Source organism: Schistocerca americana, chromosome 1, assembly GCF_021461395.2.
Source record: "Schistocerca americana isolate TAMUIC-IGC-003095 chromosome 1, iqSchAmer2.1, whole genome shotgun sequence".
In the NCBI taxonomy this organism is placed as follows: Eukaryota; Metazoa; Arthropoda; class Insecta; order Orthoptera; family Acrididae; genus Schistocerca; species Schistocerca americana.
In genome coordinates, this window is record NC_060119.1 from 346735221 (window position 1) to 346754920 (window position 19700).

Sequence of the window (19700 nt, forward strand, 5' to 3'; positions counted from 1 at the left end):
GGGCAATAATAAAAAAGATTGTTATGAAGCAAGTGCTTCAGTACAGACATCTTGAGAAAGCATTTGAATGCAAATGCTCAAAGAGTGTTAGTGGTATATATAGATGGTGTAAAAACCAATCATGACAATAATATTTTTGTGCACCTGTGGTTTCTAATACTTCGCCTGTAGAAGTGATTAGTGCCAGCTTCTTGTAAATGTCTCGCATATCTGAAATATGACAAACTGCTAAATACACTGCTGTCCATTAAAATTAAGACACCAGGGAGGGTAGAACATGTTTTTAAATTTGTATGTGCCTTGGGGGTCTAAGTGATGGTAATTTAGTACACAGAGCTGCAAACTGTCAGCAACAGTGGTTCTAACCTGGCTGGGCTGAGTCGAACTGTGCTTGGAATAGAGCTGTACTTATCGTGCTGTGTTACATCAGTTCTATGCCAAAATCCATCAGTCACAGTGGCTGCTAAGTGGTGATGTGAAAGTCTCTCTGCAGATCATGACCAAATGCTTCCAGTGGATGAAAGATATGGAGAATGTGGCAGTCAGGGGAACAGTTGGACACCCTCTATATTGTGCTTAGATCATGACAGCACAGGTAACATAAGGCTTTGTTATCTTGTTGAAAGATGTCATTGAGATCTTAAAGATATGGTAGCAACACTGAATTTATCACATCATACTTTGTGCATCTACACACTAACTCAGTCATGAGGTTGTACACAGAACTGGTGCAACTTCCAGCACCTCTCTCGACTGCAGCACCAAGGGAAGCTGCAACAGTAGTTGCCACTGTGAGGCAGTGACGAGTGCTCTAGACAACACCACAGTATGCATATGGAAATGTGTCTTGCTGCTAACAAGCGGACTCAAGATATGTGAGGTGTCTGTAGAATCTGCCTGGCTTAGTGAGAAAAATGTCACCTTTGGTGCTACTCAAGGGGAGCCATTGAGATCCCGTATGGCATTATCGATGCCCCCTCCTGAACCCATAGGTTCTATTTGCATGATATTCTCGGGGTCTTGACAAATGTAATCAGCAGCAGTGCGGAATGATAAACCACAGTCTCAATAGACCTCAATCAACCCAGTGTTCAATTGCGACACATGGCGGTAGACGTTTAGCCTCCTTAGACGAGGCATAACAAGAGCTTCTCACAACCAACCAACATTAAAATGTGATTTCTGGAAGAGAAACATGGCCAGCAGTGTAATTATCAACACATGCTGCTTTGTGTTTACTGATCTAGTCAGCCATCTTAAAATAAATATACTGTAGTAATTGTAACTTCCATTGCACTGTGTAACTTAAAAAGAAGCTTTATTTCCAGGTATTTGCAACAAATAAAAAATCTATGAAGAAATTCCAGGAAGAAGAAGCATTTCAGAGGATGAATTTTTTATACCAGGTATTTATGTGCCTTAACAACTTTACACATTTCCTTTTTGTTAATACTGACATTTGTATACTCTGAGAACAAAAAGGCTGTTAGTTTCAATTGTCACTGCAAAGACAGATGTAAGAAGAATAGCCAATTTATGTAGTCTGGTAACCTGAACCACGACTTTTTGTTCCGAGCTCTTTATTAGCATAGATTTTATATTTGTCTGTGTGTTTCTGTATCTGCATCATTATTATGGCGTAGTTCTGGCACACATTCAAATAACAAACAACTAGTCTTGTATAATACTGGTCATCAACTTGTTTATAGGCAACTAACATTTCGTCATGTTGTCTTAACATTTCCTCGATAAGTTTTAGAACTTCATCTTTCTTTTGGTTTGACAAAAGGGTCTCAAATCTATATCATCATACATAGAACATGCTGAGCAGATGACTAATGTTGGACTAGTTGTGAAACTTTCACCATAATATTTTTTTCATTTTAGGCAGTCTTGTCTATTTTATATCTGTTTTCAGTAGCAATCTTAATCATATATATTTTTTTAATTCAGTTTATAACCATGGTGATTTTTGTCACATTGGTTGTCATCTAAGACTTGTTTCTGTGCCTGACGTTTCATCTCCCTTTGTTTGTTCTAGTGAATGACTGGTACACTTGTTTATTACTGGATACTTACTATAGTATTGACAATTTTTGTTTCCCCCCATGAAAGTTTACAGTAACAAGAACAAGTAGAAGCATTTATCAACTTACAAGTATTATAAGCACAATAGTACATACATTCCTTGCTCTTTTTCTTTACCATGCCGCGTCCCAGTCCCTCGGTAGACTGAGGTGGCCGCAATGGCATTTGCATATGGAGACATGCTCTCGCATTTTTAATTGTCATCCTATGAAGGCAAACTGCATTCATTATAAATAGTTGAATGCACAGTGTCATCGGATACTTTGGGATAGAAAGCAAGCTAGCTGGATTTCATGTACTAGTTCTTTTAACAGTTCCACTACGTCTTGCGTTGTGTGGGCCAACCTTGGTCAGCTTTCTGGGACCAAGGTCCACTCCCCTGTTTCCTGCCTGAAAATAGCAGACAATGTCATAGTGGACCCTATTGCCATCTCCAACATGTTGGGCTGCCATTTTGCAGAGATTTTGAGCTCCTCCCACTATCAGACTTCCTCCATTGGAAATGAGCAGGATCATGCTCTCACTTCATCCCGATCCTCCACCCCAGGGCGAGACGATGTTCACATTCAGATGTTGCTGTACTTTTCTCTTGCGGGCAAGCACTTTCTCCTTTGTATGTACAACTGCATCTGGGCAGAGGGCACATTTACCAGATGATGGTGTGAAGCCACTGCCATACCCATACCTAAGCCTGGTAAGGACAAACACCTTCGTTTTAGCTACTGCCCCACTTCTCTCACCAGCTGTGCTGCAAAGTAATGGAATGTATGATTCATGCCGGTCTGGTATGGTGGCTTGAGTCTCGCCATTTACTAACCACTGCACAGGGGAATTTCGAGCACGCTGTTCTGCAGTTGACCATCTTGTCACTTTGTCCACCCATGTCATGAATGGTTTTCTGCAGAATTCCCAGACTGGCTGTGTTTTTCAGTTTGGAGAAAGCCTAAGGCATCTGTTAGAGGACAGGTATCCTCCGTACACTATACACATGGGCTTCCGTGGCCTCATTCCCTGTTCCCTCCAGGAATTTTGAAGAGACCAAGTTTTCAAGGTAAGCATGGGTTCTGTCTTGTCGGACACCTTAATCAAGGAAAATGGTGTGTCTCAGAGTTCCATCTTGAGTGTCGTGCTCGTAGCTATTGCCATTAACCCTGTAATGACCTGTGTCCTGCTGGGAATCTCTGGTTCCCTTTTCATTGACAATTTTGCTATCTATTGTAATTCTCCATGGGCCTGTCTCATTGAATGGTGTCTTCAGTGATGTCTCGACTATCTTTACTCATGGAGCATTGACAATGGCTTTAATTTTTCATCTGACAAAACTGCTTGTCTGAATTTCTGGCGGTGCAGTTGGTTTCTTCCACCGCCTTTACATCTTGGGCCTGTTGCTCTTCCGTTCATTGAAACTATGAAATTCCTGGGGGTCATGCTTGATAGGAACTTCCTTGGTCCTCCCGTCCTATGACGTGTCCTACCTGGCGGCCCACTGTATGTGGTCCCTCAATACCCTACTTGTCCTTAGTGGTACTTCCTGGAGGCCAGATTGAACCAACCTCCTCCGTTTGTACCGGTCCTTTGTCCATTAGAAACTCGACTTTGGGTGTTTTGTTTATGCATCTGCCCGTTCGTCCCTCTTATGCAGTCTCAATACCATCCACCATTGTGGCATCCATTTGGCCACAGGCGCCTTTTATACAAGCCCGCTTGAGAGTCCGTATGCAGAACCCGGCGAACTACCTCTGTCCTACTGCCGTGACTTTTTCCTCAGCAGATAAGCATGCCATTTGTCATGCATGACCACCCATCCTATGTCTCCTTCTTCGAAGACTCCTTTCATTGCCAGTGTGGGGGTGTCCCTATACTCTTACATCCTCCAGTTGCTTTTCAGCTCTTGCAGTGGCATCTTAACTTCACGCTACCTGGCACTATCCTGCTGGATGTGAACCCTTCACCACCTCTGCTTCATGCACCGGCATGCTTTCACCTAGGCCTTCATTCACTTCCTAAGGACACTATTCCAACCTCACTCAATCGCCTTCAGTTTCATGACCTTCGCACGGAACTTCGCGATAGCATCTTTGCATACACTAAATGGTTCATGAACTGTCTGTGGTGTTGGGTGTGCCTTCATCATTGGCACCAACGTTTTTTGGTATCGTCATCCAGAACACTACTTGGTATTTACAGTAGACTCTTTACCCTGTATCAGGCCATGCAGTACCTCCGATGGCACAGGCTTTTAAATTGCATCATCTGCTCTGACTTTGTGCTCTTCAAAGCCTCTCGTGTGCTGCACACCGTCCATACCTTAGTGCAACAGATCCAAGAAAGCTGTCCCTTGCTCTCTCTTGAAGGAGCCACTATGATGTTTATTTGGGTTCCTGGTCACATCGATTTGCCAGGGAATGAGGCCGCTGACACTGCTGTCAAGTCTGCAATCCTCGCACCTCAAGCCCCTAGTTCTTACATTCCCTCCAGCAACCTCTGTGTTGCTGTTTGTCAGCAGGTGGTGTCAGTTTGGCATCACCACTGGTCCTCCCTTCATGGGAACAAGCTTCAAGTTATTAAGCCTCTCCCAGTGGCGTGGATGACCTCCTCTCGGCCCTCTCGCTGTGAGATCATTTTAAGTAGGTTGTGCGGTCTTTTTAGACTACTGGCAATTAAAATTGCTACACCAAGAAGAAATGCAGATGATAAATGGGTATTCATTGGACAAGTATACTATTCTAGAACTGATATGTGATTACACTTTCACGCAATTTGGGTGCATAGATCCTGATAAATCAGTGCCCAGAACAACCACCTCTGGCTATAATAATGGCCATGATACGCCTGGGCATTGTGTCAGACAGAGCTTGGATGGTGTGTACAGGTACAGCTGCCCATGCAGCTTCAACACGATACCACAGTTCATCAAGAGTAGTGACTGGTGTATTGTGACGAGCCAGTTGCTCGGCCACCATTGACCAGACGTTTTCAATTGGTGAGAGATCTGGAGAATGTGCTGGCCAGGGCAGCAGTCAAACATTTTCTGCATCCAGGAAGGCCTGTACAGGACCTGCAACATGTGGTCGTGCATTATACTGCTGAAATGTAGGGTTTCGCAGGGACCGAATGAAGGGTAGTCACGGGTCGTAACACATCTGAAATGTAACGTCCACTGTTCAAAGTGCCGTCAATGCGAACAAGAGGTGATGGAGACGTGTAACCAATGGCACTCCATACCAACACGCCGGGTGATACGCCAGTATGGCAATGACGAATACATGCTTTCAATGTGCGTTCACCGCGATGTTGCCAAACACGGATGCGACCATCATGATGCTGTAAACAGAACCTGGATTCATCCGAAAAAATGACATTTTGCCATTTGTGCACCCAGGTTCATCATTGAGTACACCATCGCAGACACTCCTGTCTGTGATGCAGCCAGGGTAACCGCAGCCATGGTCTCCGAGCTGATAGTCCATGCTGCTGCAAACATTGTCAAACTGTTTGTGCAAATGGTTGTTGTCTTGCAAACGTCACCATCTGTTGACTCAGGGATCGAGATGTGGCTGCACGATCTGCTACAGCCATGCGGATAAGATGCATGTTATCTCGACTGCTAGTGATACGAGACCGTTGGGATCCAGCACAGCATTCCGTATTACCCTCCTGAACCCACCAATTCTATGTTCTGCTAACTGTCATTGGATCTCAACCAACGCGAGCAGCAATGTTGCGATACGATAAACCGCAATTGCGATAGGCTACAATCTGACCTTTATCAAAGTTGGAAACGTGATGGTATGCATTTCTCCTCCTTACATGAGGCATCACAACAGCGTTTCACCAGGCAACGCCGGTCAACTGCTGTTTGTGTATGAGAAATCTGTTGGAAATTTTCCTCATGTCAGCATGTTGTAGGTGTCGCCACCGGTGCCAACCTTGTGTGAATGCTCTGAAAAGCTAACCATTTGCATATCACAGCATCTTCTTCCTGTTGGTTAAATTTCGCATCTGTAGCATGTCATCTTCGTGGGTAGCAATTTTAATGGCCAGTAGTGTAGCTGTGGCCATTTGTTAAGTGGTGCTCCCCACCACTTTGTGCTCATTGCCATCAACCTTTGATGGTCCACCATTTCCTGTTGGAATGCCTGTTTTTTATTTGCTAATGTTCCCGTTTGTTGTCTGAATTATTGCGCTTTAGCAAATGACGCATGGGCTGCCAACCGCATTTTACTTTTTATCTGTTGTACAAATATGGTGGACATTTAATCTTTAGTTCAGGACCTCCATTTATCTATGGCATATTTTATAGACCTTTCTCCACATCCCTGTGTTTAGCTGTCTTCTCTTCCATTGATTGGAATTTGTGTAGCCGCTTTTAACTCCTCTCTCTGTCTTCATGTTCTACAGTTCTGAGATGGGCACATATGACTCTAGTTTTTTTTTTTCATCCTAAAACAAAACAAACAGGACGTAATTCTAACAGTAATATGCAATCCTCACACATGCAGTACCGAAGAACGATAGACAACTTTGTGTTGTCCCGAACAGAACCTAAAAATAAGCAATTGCTACTCTTCAGTTGTGTTATTTCTGTGTTTTCATTATTGCAGGCAGCAGCTTCTCTTCTGTTAAAGTATCCAAACCATTTTGACATAGCTACCCATTATGGAGCTATTATGAGGAGCATATCAAAGAAATCAGTTCTTCGTATGTAAGTATCTCTAGTCAGTAAAAATTCTAATTTTTCTTTACCATAGATCATTGAATTAAAAACCTCAAAGGTTACTTGAGAGTTTCCATTATCAGGAATAGTTGTAAAATATTTCATTAAAACCACTCCAAATTGCAAAATTTTAAAATTGATTGGTAGTCATGTTGTCGTACATGCTAAGCCTATTGATAGCGCAGATGGGTTGTGACTTAAGACACCAAAAGCCTGAAGAGATAATTAAAAATAGTAAAAAAGAATAAGTATTGCTATAACCACAAGTCATACAATGTCGTCTTAAAAGATAGGTGTTTCAACTAAGAGTTGTATTTGCTTGAATATCAGGCTCATTTCGACTCTATGAATGCAGTGGTGAAGATCCCCCTTTAAGGAAACGCCAAATTTTTTAGCAATAAGGCCATGCATTCATGAGCCAAATGCCTATTTTACATGTAATTGACAGTGTTACACCCTAATGAATTAGGACAATGACCATTATGAATGAAGAGCTAATTACAACATTTTCAGTTACAATTGGATACAAATTGAAAACAAAATTTTATCTTGTTACTGTAAACAGAGGCAAAAAAGTGATGTTCCTTACAATTATTTCCATGCCCCTATGTTTCATTTTACTGTTTAAAAGATCATTTTATGCAGATTTAATAAAGAGATTTGTAAATGAATCAGAGGTGATTGAACTAAAATTCTGATCAGTTTCATTTTATTCAGTCTAAATTAGTGTTCAGATCACATAACCAAATTAATTTATGACAATATACAGGAAGTAAACACGCATCCCCATATCTACCTGTTTAAATAATCAAGTTTTCACTGAACTTGCCAGAAATCAGACATGTGAAGGTTTTAGATGCATCACGTACACAAAGGCTATTAAACTAAACTACTTGCCTAACTTAAACTGTACACTGCACTCTCTGTGTAGAAGTTTGAACACAGCCTTCATCAGAAAAAGAAAGAGAAACACCATTCATGTCTTTTCTTTCTCTACTCTCCTGTGTTTATTCATCGCCTTCCAAACTGCATCTACTTACAAACCACACTGTATCAACAGTCACCTGCATACAACACAGGCTTCGTAACTGCGCAGCTGGTCCTAGCTGATGGATTTGGTCATGTGAGCATGTGTGTTTGAATGAGTGGTGTGTGTGTGTGTGTGTGTGTGTGTGTGTGTGTGTGTTTTCTGATGTAGGCTGTGGCCAAAAGCTTACATGTGTCTCTTAATTGTCTGTCTGCAGCTTGATGTCATCTTTACGGTTAGTAGCAATCTATAATATTGTTCTGAAATGTCACTCAAATTAAACACAGTGGTGTTCTATGACATATAAGAAAGTTCTGCAACAGTCGCATAAGACTGGTGCTAGTGGTTCCACTAAGAGGATGTGAATCAAGTTTGTTTTAAATACATGTTGTAATGTTTGTGACTTTGAGATTGGATGTGGTCCGTTGTTAGTCAAGAATACCTTTAAGGTGACAAAGGTGCCATTGTCAACACCTCAAGAGTTCAAGCAAGGTTGTATAATAGGGCTAAAAGAAGCTGGATGCTCCTTCTGCGATATTGCAAAAAGGCCACTGTTCGCGATTGCCGGCAGTGGTGGTCATGAGAATGCACAGTCGCAAGATGAGGCCCTGGATGGCCATGTGGCACTACATAGAAGGAAGACACTGGCACATCATACTGCATCTGCGGCGGCAGTTGGCACCATAGTGACGCAACAAACTGTTACAAATCTGTTAATTCAAGGACAGGTCTGAGCCAGATGCCCTGTAGTGCACATTACGCTGACCCCAAACCACTGCTATCTGCGACTTCAGTGGCGTCACATGAGAGTTCATTGGAGGGCAGGGTGGAGTCTATTGATTTCTGATGAAAGCTGGTTCTGCATTGGTGCCAGTGTTGGCTGTGTCATGGTTAGGAGGAAGCCAGTTGAAGGCCTGCAACCAGCCTGTCAGCATGCGACACACACTGGCCCTTCACCTGGAATTATGGTCGGGGGGCTGCAGTTTTGACAGCGGGAACATACTGGTGGTTATCCCATGTACCCTGACTGGAAATTTGTGTGTCAATTTGGTGATTTGACCTGTTGTGCTGCCATTCAAGAACTGCAATTCCGGGGTTGTTTTCCAACGGGGTAACACTCACCCACATAACACTGTTGTAACCCAACATGTTCTTCATTGAGTTAACATGTTGCCTTGTCCTGCTTGATCACCAGATCAGTCTCCAGTTGAGCACAGATGGGACATAACGGACAACTCCATCCACAAACAGCATAAACTGACCCTGTATTAACTGACCCACAAACTGACATCCAGCACCTGTACAACACATTGCATGCACATTCACATACTAGCATTCAACATTCTGGCAGTTACACCAGTTATTAATGTATCAGCATTTCACATTTGCAATGGCTTCTTGTGTTTACATGAACTGTGATCTTGCAATGTTAATCACTTACATGTGTTAACTTGGCAAATGTATTCTTGAAATTTCATTACTCTGCATTTATTTTTGGTGTTGCATCAGTGTATGTCCACTCCCTGTATGGACTGGTCAGCTGCACTGTGACCCCTCTTCATTTCATTGTTAGACGGGAGCTTACTCTTGGCTGGAATTCTGGTTGGTTGTATTGTTCCAGTAGCCTGACGACATTGCTCAGAATGGAGGTAGTTAAGCATCTCAGAGCATCGTATTACACTTTGTGAAACCTAGTCACAATACAGCCTGCAGATAATGTATTTGCCAGTTTCTTCACAACTTTGCCTCCAATATTTTAAAAAAAAGAGACAACCTCCCAGTACTTAAAAAAAAAATACAACCTCCCAGTATTCTCACCTTTCCCCTCATACATAAAGAAATGGGAACCCTGCATTGTTTGACATTTCATAGTTCTGACAGATTCTCATCAAAGTTGAATGGTTTCTCCAGATCAAGAAGTATCTCATGTTCTGACACTAAAGAAAATTTTCACTTATTTTATGCTAAATCAAATATAGAATTCAAGCAAGCCTTCAACAATGTAGGAAAAGGTATATTGCTACTTACCATAAAGATGATGCTTTAAGTTGCAGACAGGCACAGTTAGCATACTTAAACATAAGCTTTCGGCCACAGCCTTCATCAGAAAATGAAACACACTATTCATTCATACAAGCAACCACACCTCATGCAAGCATGACTGCCAACTGAGGCATCTTGGACCAGACTGTTACTATCACGTGAAATGGAAGTAGCAATCTGAAAGGGGTGGGGAAGGGAAAAGGGATAGCAATGCATGGGTGGGGCAAGAGAGGAACACTGTCTGGTAGAGTATGCACTAGAATGCCAACACGCACAGAGACAGGACATTTTGGGGCAGGGAGGTGAGGAAAACAGAGTGAAAAAAGGAGAGGAACAGGGAAAGATGAGCGGGAGCATTGACAGATGGTGTCAAACGGAGAGGGTGGGAGTCAAGAATGGGAAGGAAATGATAGGGCAGAGGGAGTGGAAACTGTTCAGTGGAGGGTATGGGGGACAGTATGTTGCTGTAGGTTGAGGTCAGGACAATTACAGGAGTGGAGAATGTGTTGTAAGGATAGTACCAACATGCACAGTTCAGAAAAGCTGGTGATTGAGGGAAGGATTCAAATGGCTCCATAGTGAAGCAACCATTGAAATCAGGCATGTTATGTTCAACTGCATGTTGTGCTTCAAGGTGGTCTACTTTGCACTTGGCCACAGTTCGGTGGTGGCCATTCATCATATTAGACAGCTGGTTGATAGTCACACCAATATCGTCGACTCTGTGACGCAAATGGTTGTAGATTCCTTGACCTACGCTATGGGGTGGAAGGTTGTAGGATGCCCTTCTACACACAGGAAGCAGCTACATGGGTAACACAGTACTTGTGTGCACAGGGTTTTTTTTTAGATTAGTTTCCTCCCCACGGGAAACAAACCGTTGGCCTGAAAAAATTACCAGTTCATGACACTAATGTGGGTGTGCCAACTGTAAAAGTTGTTAGCTCACCTAAACAGGTCATTCCAAAGGATTTACATATGCCATGTCTCATGTTAGCAAATTGTTGAAGTACTGTAGCAAGATCCCCGAGTTACTCTCCGAAATAAACAGTAACAATGCCAACATTATATTAGGTACCAAAACCTGGTTGGCACTGGACATAAGTAGCAGTGAAATTTTGAACTTGGATTGGACAACGTTTAGGAAGGATAGGACTGATGCTATGGGTGGTGGTGTGTTCATTGCAGTTGAAAGCTGTTTAAACCAGTTGATATCGATATTGGATCAGACTGTGAAATAGTCTGGATCAAGCTGCAATCAGACAAGGACTGACCATTGTATTAGGATGTTTTTATAGACCACCAGCATCCACAACAAACTTCGCAGAATGTTTCAGGGAAAGTCTAGAGTACATAGGAAATAAATATCCAAATTATCCATTAGTTATAGGTGGAGAGACAACGGCCTTGCCGCAGTGGATACATTGGTTCCCGTGAGATCACCAAAGTTAAGCGCTGTCGGGCGTGGCCGGCACTTGGATGGGTGACCATCCAGCCGCCATGTGCTGTTGCCATTTTTCGGGGTGCACTCAGCCTCGTGATGCCAATTGAGGAGCTACTCGACCAAATAGTAGCGGCTCCGGTCAAAGAAAATCATCATAACGACCGGGAGAGCGGTGTGCTGACCACACGCCCCTCCTATCCGCATCCTCACCGAGGATGACACGGCGGTCGGATGGTCCCGATGGGCCACTTGAGGCCTGAAGACAGAGTGCTTTATAGGTGGAGGCTTTAATCTGGCATCCATTGACTGGGAAAATTACACATTTATCACAGGGGGCAGAAGCAAAGACTCGTGAAGTTATTCTAGGAGCACTTTCAACGTACAAGCTTCAGCAATTGGTTAGAAAACCAACTCAAGATGGGAACATATTAGATATCTTGGTGACAAACAGACCTGATCATTTTGAGGAAGTTAATATAAAAGAAGGTATTAATGACCATAATGTGATTGTGGCTTCTATGTCAGTGGAAGTTGCAAAAAACCAAAGGAACAGTGTAGATTTTTCTTGTTTGGGAAAGCAAATAAAAGTGTCATAGTCAGCTCCAAGCATTCACCGCGAGACTCAAAGATATTGAGCATCTTTTGTTAGAATTTAAAGGTACTGTCCACCACCTAGCAAAAATATAGGGGAGGGTACAACAAACATATTAGGGAGTTGCTGAGAAAGCAGAGAGTTTTGCACAGTCATTTTAAACGTTGTCACTGCCCTGCTGACAAACAGAAATTATGCGAAATGAAAGTAGCTGTCAAAATGTCAGAGAGAGATTCTTTTAACGAATTTGAAAGCAATTTGTCCACATATGCTCTTTGGACCGACCGGTTGTGTTGACATTTCGTGTGCGCTTATTTTTGAAGTTCTAGTGAGTACTAAGTGCAGTGGCTAGATTTTATTAGGTTTAATTGCATTCAGTAGTGTAATAACTGTTTGGGGAAGTGAAGATTTTAAGTTCTGTGCCACATTTTTAAAGAAAATAGCATAAAACCATTACCGCTTAACAGCCGTTTTTAGGCCTAAATTTTGTGTGCGAAAGTTAAGTGATTCGAAGTCTAAGTAAGTACATTAGTATTATATTTATATTAGAGCCCCATAGAACATAGTAAATAGGAAATTATCTTTATTAGTAGGCCTATATTGTAAACGATCATGAGTGTGAAGTGTTTTAGCTGCCGTAGGATAGTTAGTTCTGGGGTGCTATGCAGCTGTAGTGACAGATCGTTTCACTGGGGGGAATGTAGTGGCATGGAAGCTGGGGAACAAAATGAAGCTCTTCCTAGGTACTGTAGTGTGTTCACGGGATATGAAAATAGCAGAACAGGAGGAGAAGATTAGAGCCCTTCAGGCTGAATGAGATAAAGCTAGGGAGGAACTAATTAGGTTAAGGGGGAAGAAGAGTGAAGAGACGTGGGAAGTGGTAGGAGGGAACAAGGGCCACAGAAAGAGGACAGTATCTGACAGTTACATTGATGGCACAAAAAACAGATTTGCCCTGGTGCCACAGTTAAGTAATGAAGAGCCTCATGTAGATGTAGGTGCAGGTGATGCACAGCAGAATTAAGTTACGAAGCCTGTTGCTTCAGAAAAAGTAGGAAAAAAATTCTGCTGTTAGGTAGCAGTCATGGAAGAGGCGTGGGCCAACTTCTGAAGGGAAAATTAGGTGACAGCTACCAGGTCACAAACTCTTTCAAGCCTAGTGCATCTCACAGCCAAGTGATAAAGGGCCTAGCATCTTTGTGTAAGGGTTTCACGAAGGAGGATCATGTTGTAATAGTGGGTGGAGCAGGGAACGGAATCGATAGGTACCTGGTAAAAATAGCACCTCGTAAAAATAGCATCAGCAACAAACCATACTAATGTTGAGTTTGTGCCTGTTTTCAAGTAGTACAATCGAACCCAGTTGAACAGCTCTGTGAAGAGGGTCAATATGGAGTTGGATCGACTGCTTCGGGCTATTGCTGGGTCAGGGATTGGTTTGGTTCCTATTGACATTATTGGTAGGTGGGGCTTTTCTTCTCATGGCCTGCATCTCAATAGAATAGGGAGGGATATACTAGCTAGGTTGATAGCAAATTCTTTAAGGGGGGACACTGTAACTCATGGAAGTAGTTCTTTTTTAGATTAAGCTCATTATCTACACATTCAATATTGAAACAAGAAGTATTTGAAAATGTTAAGCATAATACTTGTGAAGACAAAAAAAAGTAACAATAAATTTACTACATCAAAATATCAGAGGTTTAAAAAACAAAATTAATGAATTTCAGATCTGTTTAGATGAGCTACAGTCTACAAATCCTGTTGATATTATTTTTATTTCTGAACATCATTTAGGTAGTGAAATTTAAATGCTTAATATGGTAGGATATACCTTAGCTTCAAAGTACTGTAGAAAAGAGATGGAGAAAGGAGTTGCCACTTACATTAGAAAGGGTCACAATTATAAAAACATTGACATTCTTAAATACTGTAGTGATCAGCATTTTGAAGCATGTGCCACACAAGTAGAAACACACACAAGAAAAATAATTAGTCACAGTATACAGGGCTCCAACTGGTAATTTCCAGCTATTCACTAAACAGGCTTGATGCAGTATTAAATTTCTTAACTTCTAAAAATAATAAACTCATACTAAGTGGAGATTTTAATTTAAATTTTCTGAAGGATAATTACTCAAGATCCATACTAGAGTATCTTACCACTTCTTATAATCTCATTCCTTAGTACAGTTTCCAACCAGGTTTATGGGTACCAGCAGCACTGCTATTGATAACATTTTCGTAGGTACTACCACACTAGCAAATCATAGTATAAATCCAGTATTTAATGGCCTTTCAGATCATGACGACCAGTTGCTTACATATGATATAGTGGGGTCTGATTCAACTAATAACAGGAAATGGGAAACTATACGAATAATAAACAGGAATTGAAGGTATAAAAAACTAATTAACTTTTTGTAACTGGGATTCACAGTCATGTAGAACTTTATAAAAGACATCATATTTACACCAGTGACTGTAAAACTTTCTTTATTTCACAATTGCAGTTTTGGCCTTAGGCCATTATGAAGTGAAGATGTTATGGCTATTAGGTTGACATGACCTAATAGCCATAACATCTTTACTTGATAATGGCCTAAGGCCGAAATTGCAATCTTGATATAAAGAAAGTGTTATAGTCACTGGCATAAATATGTCTTTTATAAAGTATAAAAAAGCTGTTTGAGTTATACAGACTGGAAAGATGTATACAATTCACCTGGGATAAAAGAAAAATATAACTGTTTCTCTAATACGGTCATAGGTCACATTGAAAACTGCTGCCCTAAGAAAGGAATCAAAGCAAATAGATTAAATGTTTCAAAACCTTGGATTACAAATGGAATGAAAGTATCTTGAAAAACAAAATGAAGACTGTACTTAATTTCAAGGGAAAACGATGACTACAAAGCTAAATCACATTACAAATTATATTGTAAAATTCTAAACAAAGCAGTCGGAACCTCAAAATGTATTTATTTTCAAGAAAAAATAAATGCCTCTAATAACAACATAAAAACTATATGGAAAATAGTAAAAAGTGAAACAGGAAAAACTAGTCAGGCAAATCAGGAAATTATGTTCAATGTAAATAATGAGTTGATTAGAGATACCTCCAAAATAGCAGGCACTTTCAACAACTTTTTCCTTTCTGTAGCAGACAACTTAGGTTTGCATAGTTCCTCAGAAGACAGCTTAAAATATTTAAAAAATGCATTTCTGCAGAAGTTTGACAAAGTTCAGCTATATTCTACCTCACCAAAAGAGATTTCTAATATTATTAGCTCTATCAAAAACAAATGTTCCAGTGGTTATGATGAAATCAGCACTAACGTAATTAAATGTTGTCCTCAGAACTTTGTGACATACTGAGTAATGAATCCCTCCACAGTGGTAGTTTTCCAGATAGGCTTAAATATGCTACTGTCAAACCATTACACAAAAGAGACCAATCATCAGTGGAAAACTTCCGTCCCATTTCCTTATTGAAGATATTTTCAAAAGTGTTTGAAAGGGTTATGTACAACAGACTTTATAAACACTTAGTACAGAAAAATATTCTCATTCACAATCAGTTTGGATTTCGGAAAGGATTGTCAACTGATCAAGCTATATTTACTTCTGCAGATGATATATTAGAATCGATAAATCAAAAGTTATTTCCACGTGACATTTCTGTGATTTGGCTAAAGCTTTTGATTGTATTAAGCATGATATCCTTATACAAAAGTTAAAATATTATGGGATAACAGGAGTAGCAGACTCATGGTTCTCATCGTATCTTTTAAATAGAAAATAGTGTGTGTGTGTGTGTGTGTGTGTGTCGGGCTTACCACATAACAATAGTTATTCAAAATACGAAACCAAACCATCAGATAAGGGGTGCCCCAGGACTCTACTTTAGGTCCCTTGTTTCTACCTTCCATATGCAGTGTCACAAAATGCAAATTTTGTCTTATTTGCAGATGATACAAGTATTGGTATAAAAAACAGTACCTGTGATCTCACTGAGCAATCAGCTATTGAAATTTTTGTAAGTATCAGTGGGTAGTTCACAGCAAATGGATTGTCACTGAATTTTGACAAGACCCAGTACATACAGTTTAGTACCTCACAAAGGATACCTGACCCTATAAGCATAATTTATTCAAACAATGAAATTAAAGCTGTAGACAGTGTCAAATTTTTAGGGCTACAAATTGACCACAACCTAAATTAGAAAACTCACACTCTAGACCTAATGAAATGCCTTAGTTCAGCTACATTTGCAGTACACATGATAGCAGAAATAGGTGATTTCAAAATGAAGAAGTTAGTTTATTCGGCCTACTTCTATTCACTAATGAGTAATGGAATCGTCTTTTGGGGAAACTCCTCTCACAAAGAGAACATTTTTCAAAATTCAGAAATGACTCATTAGAATTATATATGGTGTCAGTCCTAAATCATCATGCAGAGACCTCTTTAAGAAACTTGGTATTCTAACTACTACTTATCAGTACATATACTCATTGATGTCCTTTGTCTTTTCCAACATGTTTCTTGTTACACAAAATAGTGCAACACATGATTATAATACCAGAACCAAAAACAATACGTATAAGGGCTATAAAAGCTTAACATTAATACAAAAAGGAGTCAAATACATGGGTACTCATATATTCAATAACTTAGCAGAGCATATCAAAGGTCTTATAAGTGATAATGATCGGTTGCAGGGTGAATTAAAGAACTTCCTGTTGGCAAACTCCTTCTACTCCATTGATGAATATCTTCACAAGGATTATAGCTCATTACTCTGTTTGCATTAGAATTTTATAATATCCATGTAAAACTTTGACTCTTTCCGCATCCCAGAGACTCCTCTCCTAGGGATCCATGGAAATCAATAAATGTAATAGTAAAAAAAAAAAAAAACTGCTGATTCTAAAAATAACCCCAAAAAATTTTGGTCGTACGTAAAATCTATGAACGCTACAAATATTTCAATACCTTCTCTTGCTGACAGTACGTGCAATGTAATGGACGATGAGAAACAGAAGGCCGAAATTCTAAACCTAGCTTTCAAAAACTCGTTTACAGTAGAGGACTGCAGCACCATTCCCCCTTTCAATTATCAAACAAACGCAAGGATGGCTGACATAGTGCTTAGTGTATCTGGGATTGTAAAACAGTAACGATCCTTAGACACCAGGAAGGCATCTGGCCCAGACGATATCCCCGTAACATTATATGTTGACTATACTACAAATATAGAACCATTCTTATCTACATTGGTACTCTGCAATTTCCATACTACTTCTCTACTATTCCACTCTCGAATGGCGCATGGGAAAAAGGAACACCTAAATCTTTCCATCTGAGCTCTGATTTCTCTTATTTTATTATGATCATTATTTCTCCCTACATAGGTGGGTGTCAACAAAATATTTCTGTTTTCGGAAGAGAAAGTTGGTGATTGAAATTTTGTAAATAGATCTCGCCGCAAAGAAAACTGCCTTTGTTTCAGTGACTGCCATCCCAACTCACGTATCATATCAGTGACACTCTCACCCCTATTGCCCGATAACCAAAACGAGCTGCCATTCTTTGCACTTTTTCGATGTCCTCCATCAATCCTAACTGGTAAGGATCCCATACCACACAGCAATATTCCAGCAGAGGACGGACAAGTGTAATGTAGGCTGTCTCTTTAATGAGTTTGTTGCATCTTCTAAGTGTTTTGCCAACAAAGTGCAGTCTCTGTTTCACCTTCCCCACAATATTATCTATGTGGTCTTTCCAATTTAAGTTGCTCGTAATTGTAATTCTTAGGTACTTAGTCGAATTGACAGCCCTTAGATTTGTGTGATTTATTGTATACCCAAAATTTATCGGATTTCTTTTCGTACCATGTGGACAACCTCGCACTTTTCTTTCTTTAGTGCTAATTACCACTTTTCGCACCATACAGAAATTCTCTCTAGATCATTTTCTAATTGGAATTGATCGTCTGATGATTTTACTAGATGCTAAATTAAAACATCATCGGCAAACAGTCTAATGCCGCTGTCAATACCATGAGCCAAATAGTTTATGTAAATTGTAAAAAGCAGTGGACCTATTACGCTGCCCTGGGGCACACCTGAAGTTACACTTGTTTCTGTTGGAGTCACCCCATTCAGGATGACATACTGCTCTCTGTTAGAAAATTTTTTATCCAACCACATATGTCATCGGATAGACCTAAGTGCGCACATTTTGGATCAAGTGACAGTGCGGAACTGAGTCGAATGCCTTTTGAAAGTCGAGAAATATGGCATCAACCTGTGAGCCGATATCTAGAGCCTGTTGTAAAAAGGCAGAAATCCCCATTAATGTACGAGTAAAAAATAAATGCCCAGTCTTTGGAAGCGGTAACATCTGTCAAGTATCTGGGTGTGACCTCGAAATTATCTCAAATGGAACGATCAGATTACACAAGTAATGGTTAAGGTAAAATCTAGATTGCGGGTTATTGGTAGAATCCTGAAGTGATGCAGTCCATTGACAAAGGAAATTGCTTACAATATGTTAGTTCATCCAGTCTTAGAGTATTGTTCATCTGTATGGGACCCTTACCAGCTGGGTCTGATTCAAGAGATTGAGAAGGTCCAAAGAAGAGTGGCAAGATTCATGACTGGTACATTTAGCCATCGTGAGAGCATTAAAAATCTCATAGAAAGTTTGAAGTGGGACACACTTACAGATAGACGATGCACTAAACGGAAGGGGCTGCTCACTAATTTCCGAAATCTGATCTTTGCCGAGGATGTAGAGCATGTATTATTACCACCCATTTTCAAATCCCGCAGTGATCACCATTCAAAGACGAGAGAAATTAGAACTCGTACTGATGTGTTCAGACAGTTGTTTTTCTCTCATGTGATCCGCGAGCTGAATGGGGGTGGATGGGGTGGGTGTATGACTTTGGCACGAATTGTGCCCTCCACACACTGCTTGGTGGCTAGTGTAGTATATGTGTAGACATAGATGTAGAATATGAAAAGCTGTGCAATGATGGAAGCAGAGCTGGTAAGACGTGGCTGCTTTCACAGGTGGCCAGTCCATTAATAAAGCTGTGCTAGGTAGGTAGACTGAGAAGATCCTGCATCTGGGTTTTCCACAAGGTTATGATTCTTTGGGCAAGGAATTGGGATTGGAAGTGGCATAGGGATGGAGTAAGATGCTGTAGAGGTTGGGTGTGTAATGGAACACCGCTTTAGGAGGAGTGGGAAGAATCTCGGGCCGTATGTCTCTCATTTCAGGGCATGATGATAGGAAATCAAAACCTTGATGATGTGATTCCGTTGTTACGGTGTTGGTGTAATGGGTGACAAAGGGACCTTGATGATGTGATTCAGTTGTTACACTCTTGGTGTAATGGGTGACAAAGGGGGGCAATACTTCGTGGCTGGTTGTGGGAGGTTTGTGTGTGTGTGTGTGTGTGTGTGTGTGTGTGTGTGTGTGTGTGTGTATACTGGGGCTAGTGCTTGTCTGTAAAGGCCTTAGTGAGAGCCTCACCATACTGGGCAAGGGATTTCTTGTCACTGCAGATATGCCATTCCTGGGTGGTGAGGCTCTATAGGATGGATTTTTGATGTTGAAGGGATAACAGCTGCCAGAATGCAGGTACTGTTGGTGGTCGGTGAGTTTAATGTGGACAGGGGTGCAGATGGAGCCATCAGATGTACAGGCTCTTTGAACAGTTGTCATCCCTTTCACGCCAAAAAATCTCATCTCTAAGCCAAGCTATTATTCTTTT

The 19700-nt window shown here is 40.8% G+C and overlaps 1 protein-coding gene across 6 annotated transcripts in view; it reads left to right on the forward strand.

Moving 5' to 3' along the window:
- The window catches only part of LOC124599280 (ribonuclease P protein subunit p21), a 48043-nt gene that overhangs the window by 12174 nt on the left and 16169 nt on the right, over positions 1-19700 (forward strand). For all 6 annotated transcript variants that reach the window (XM_047136064.1, XM_047136068.1, XM_047136065.1 and 3 more), the window contains exons 2-3: positions 1329-1406; positions 6693-6793. In XM_047136064.1, coding sequence (XP_046992020.1) covers positions 1329-1406; positions 6693-6793 — 179 coding nt within the window. The remainder of the gene's footprint in view (positions 1-1328; positions 1407-6692; positions 6794-19700) is intronic.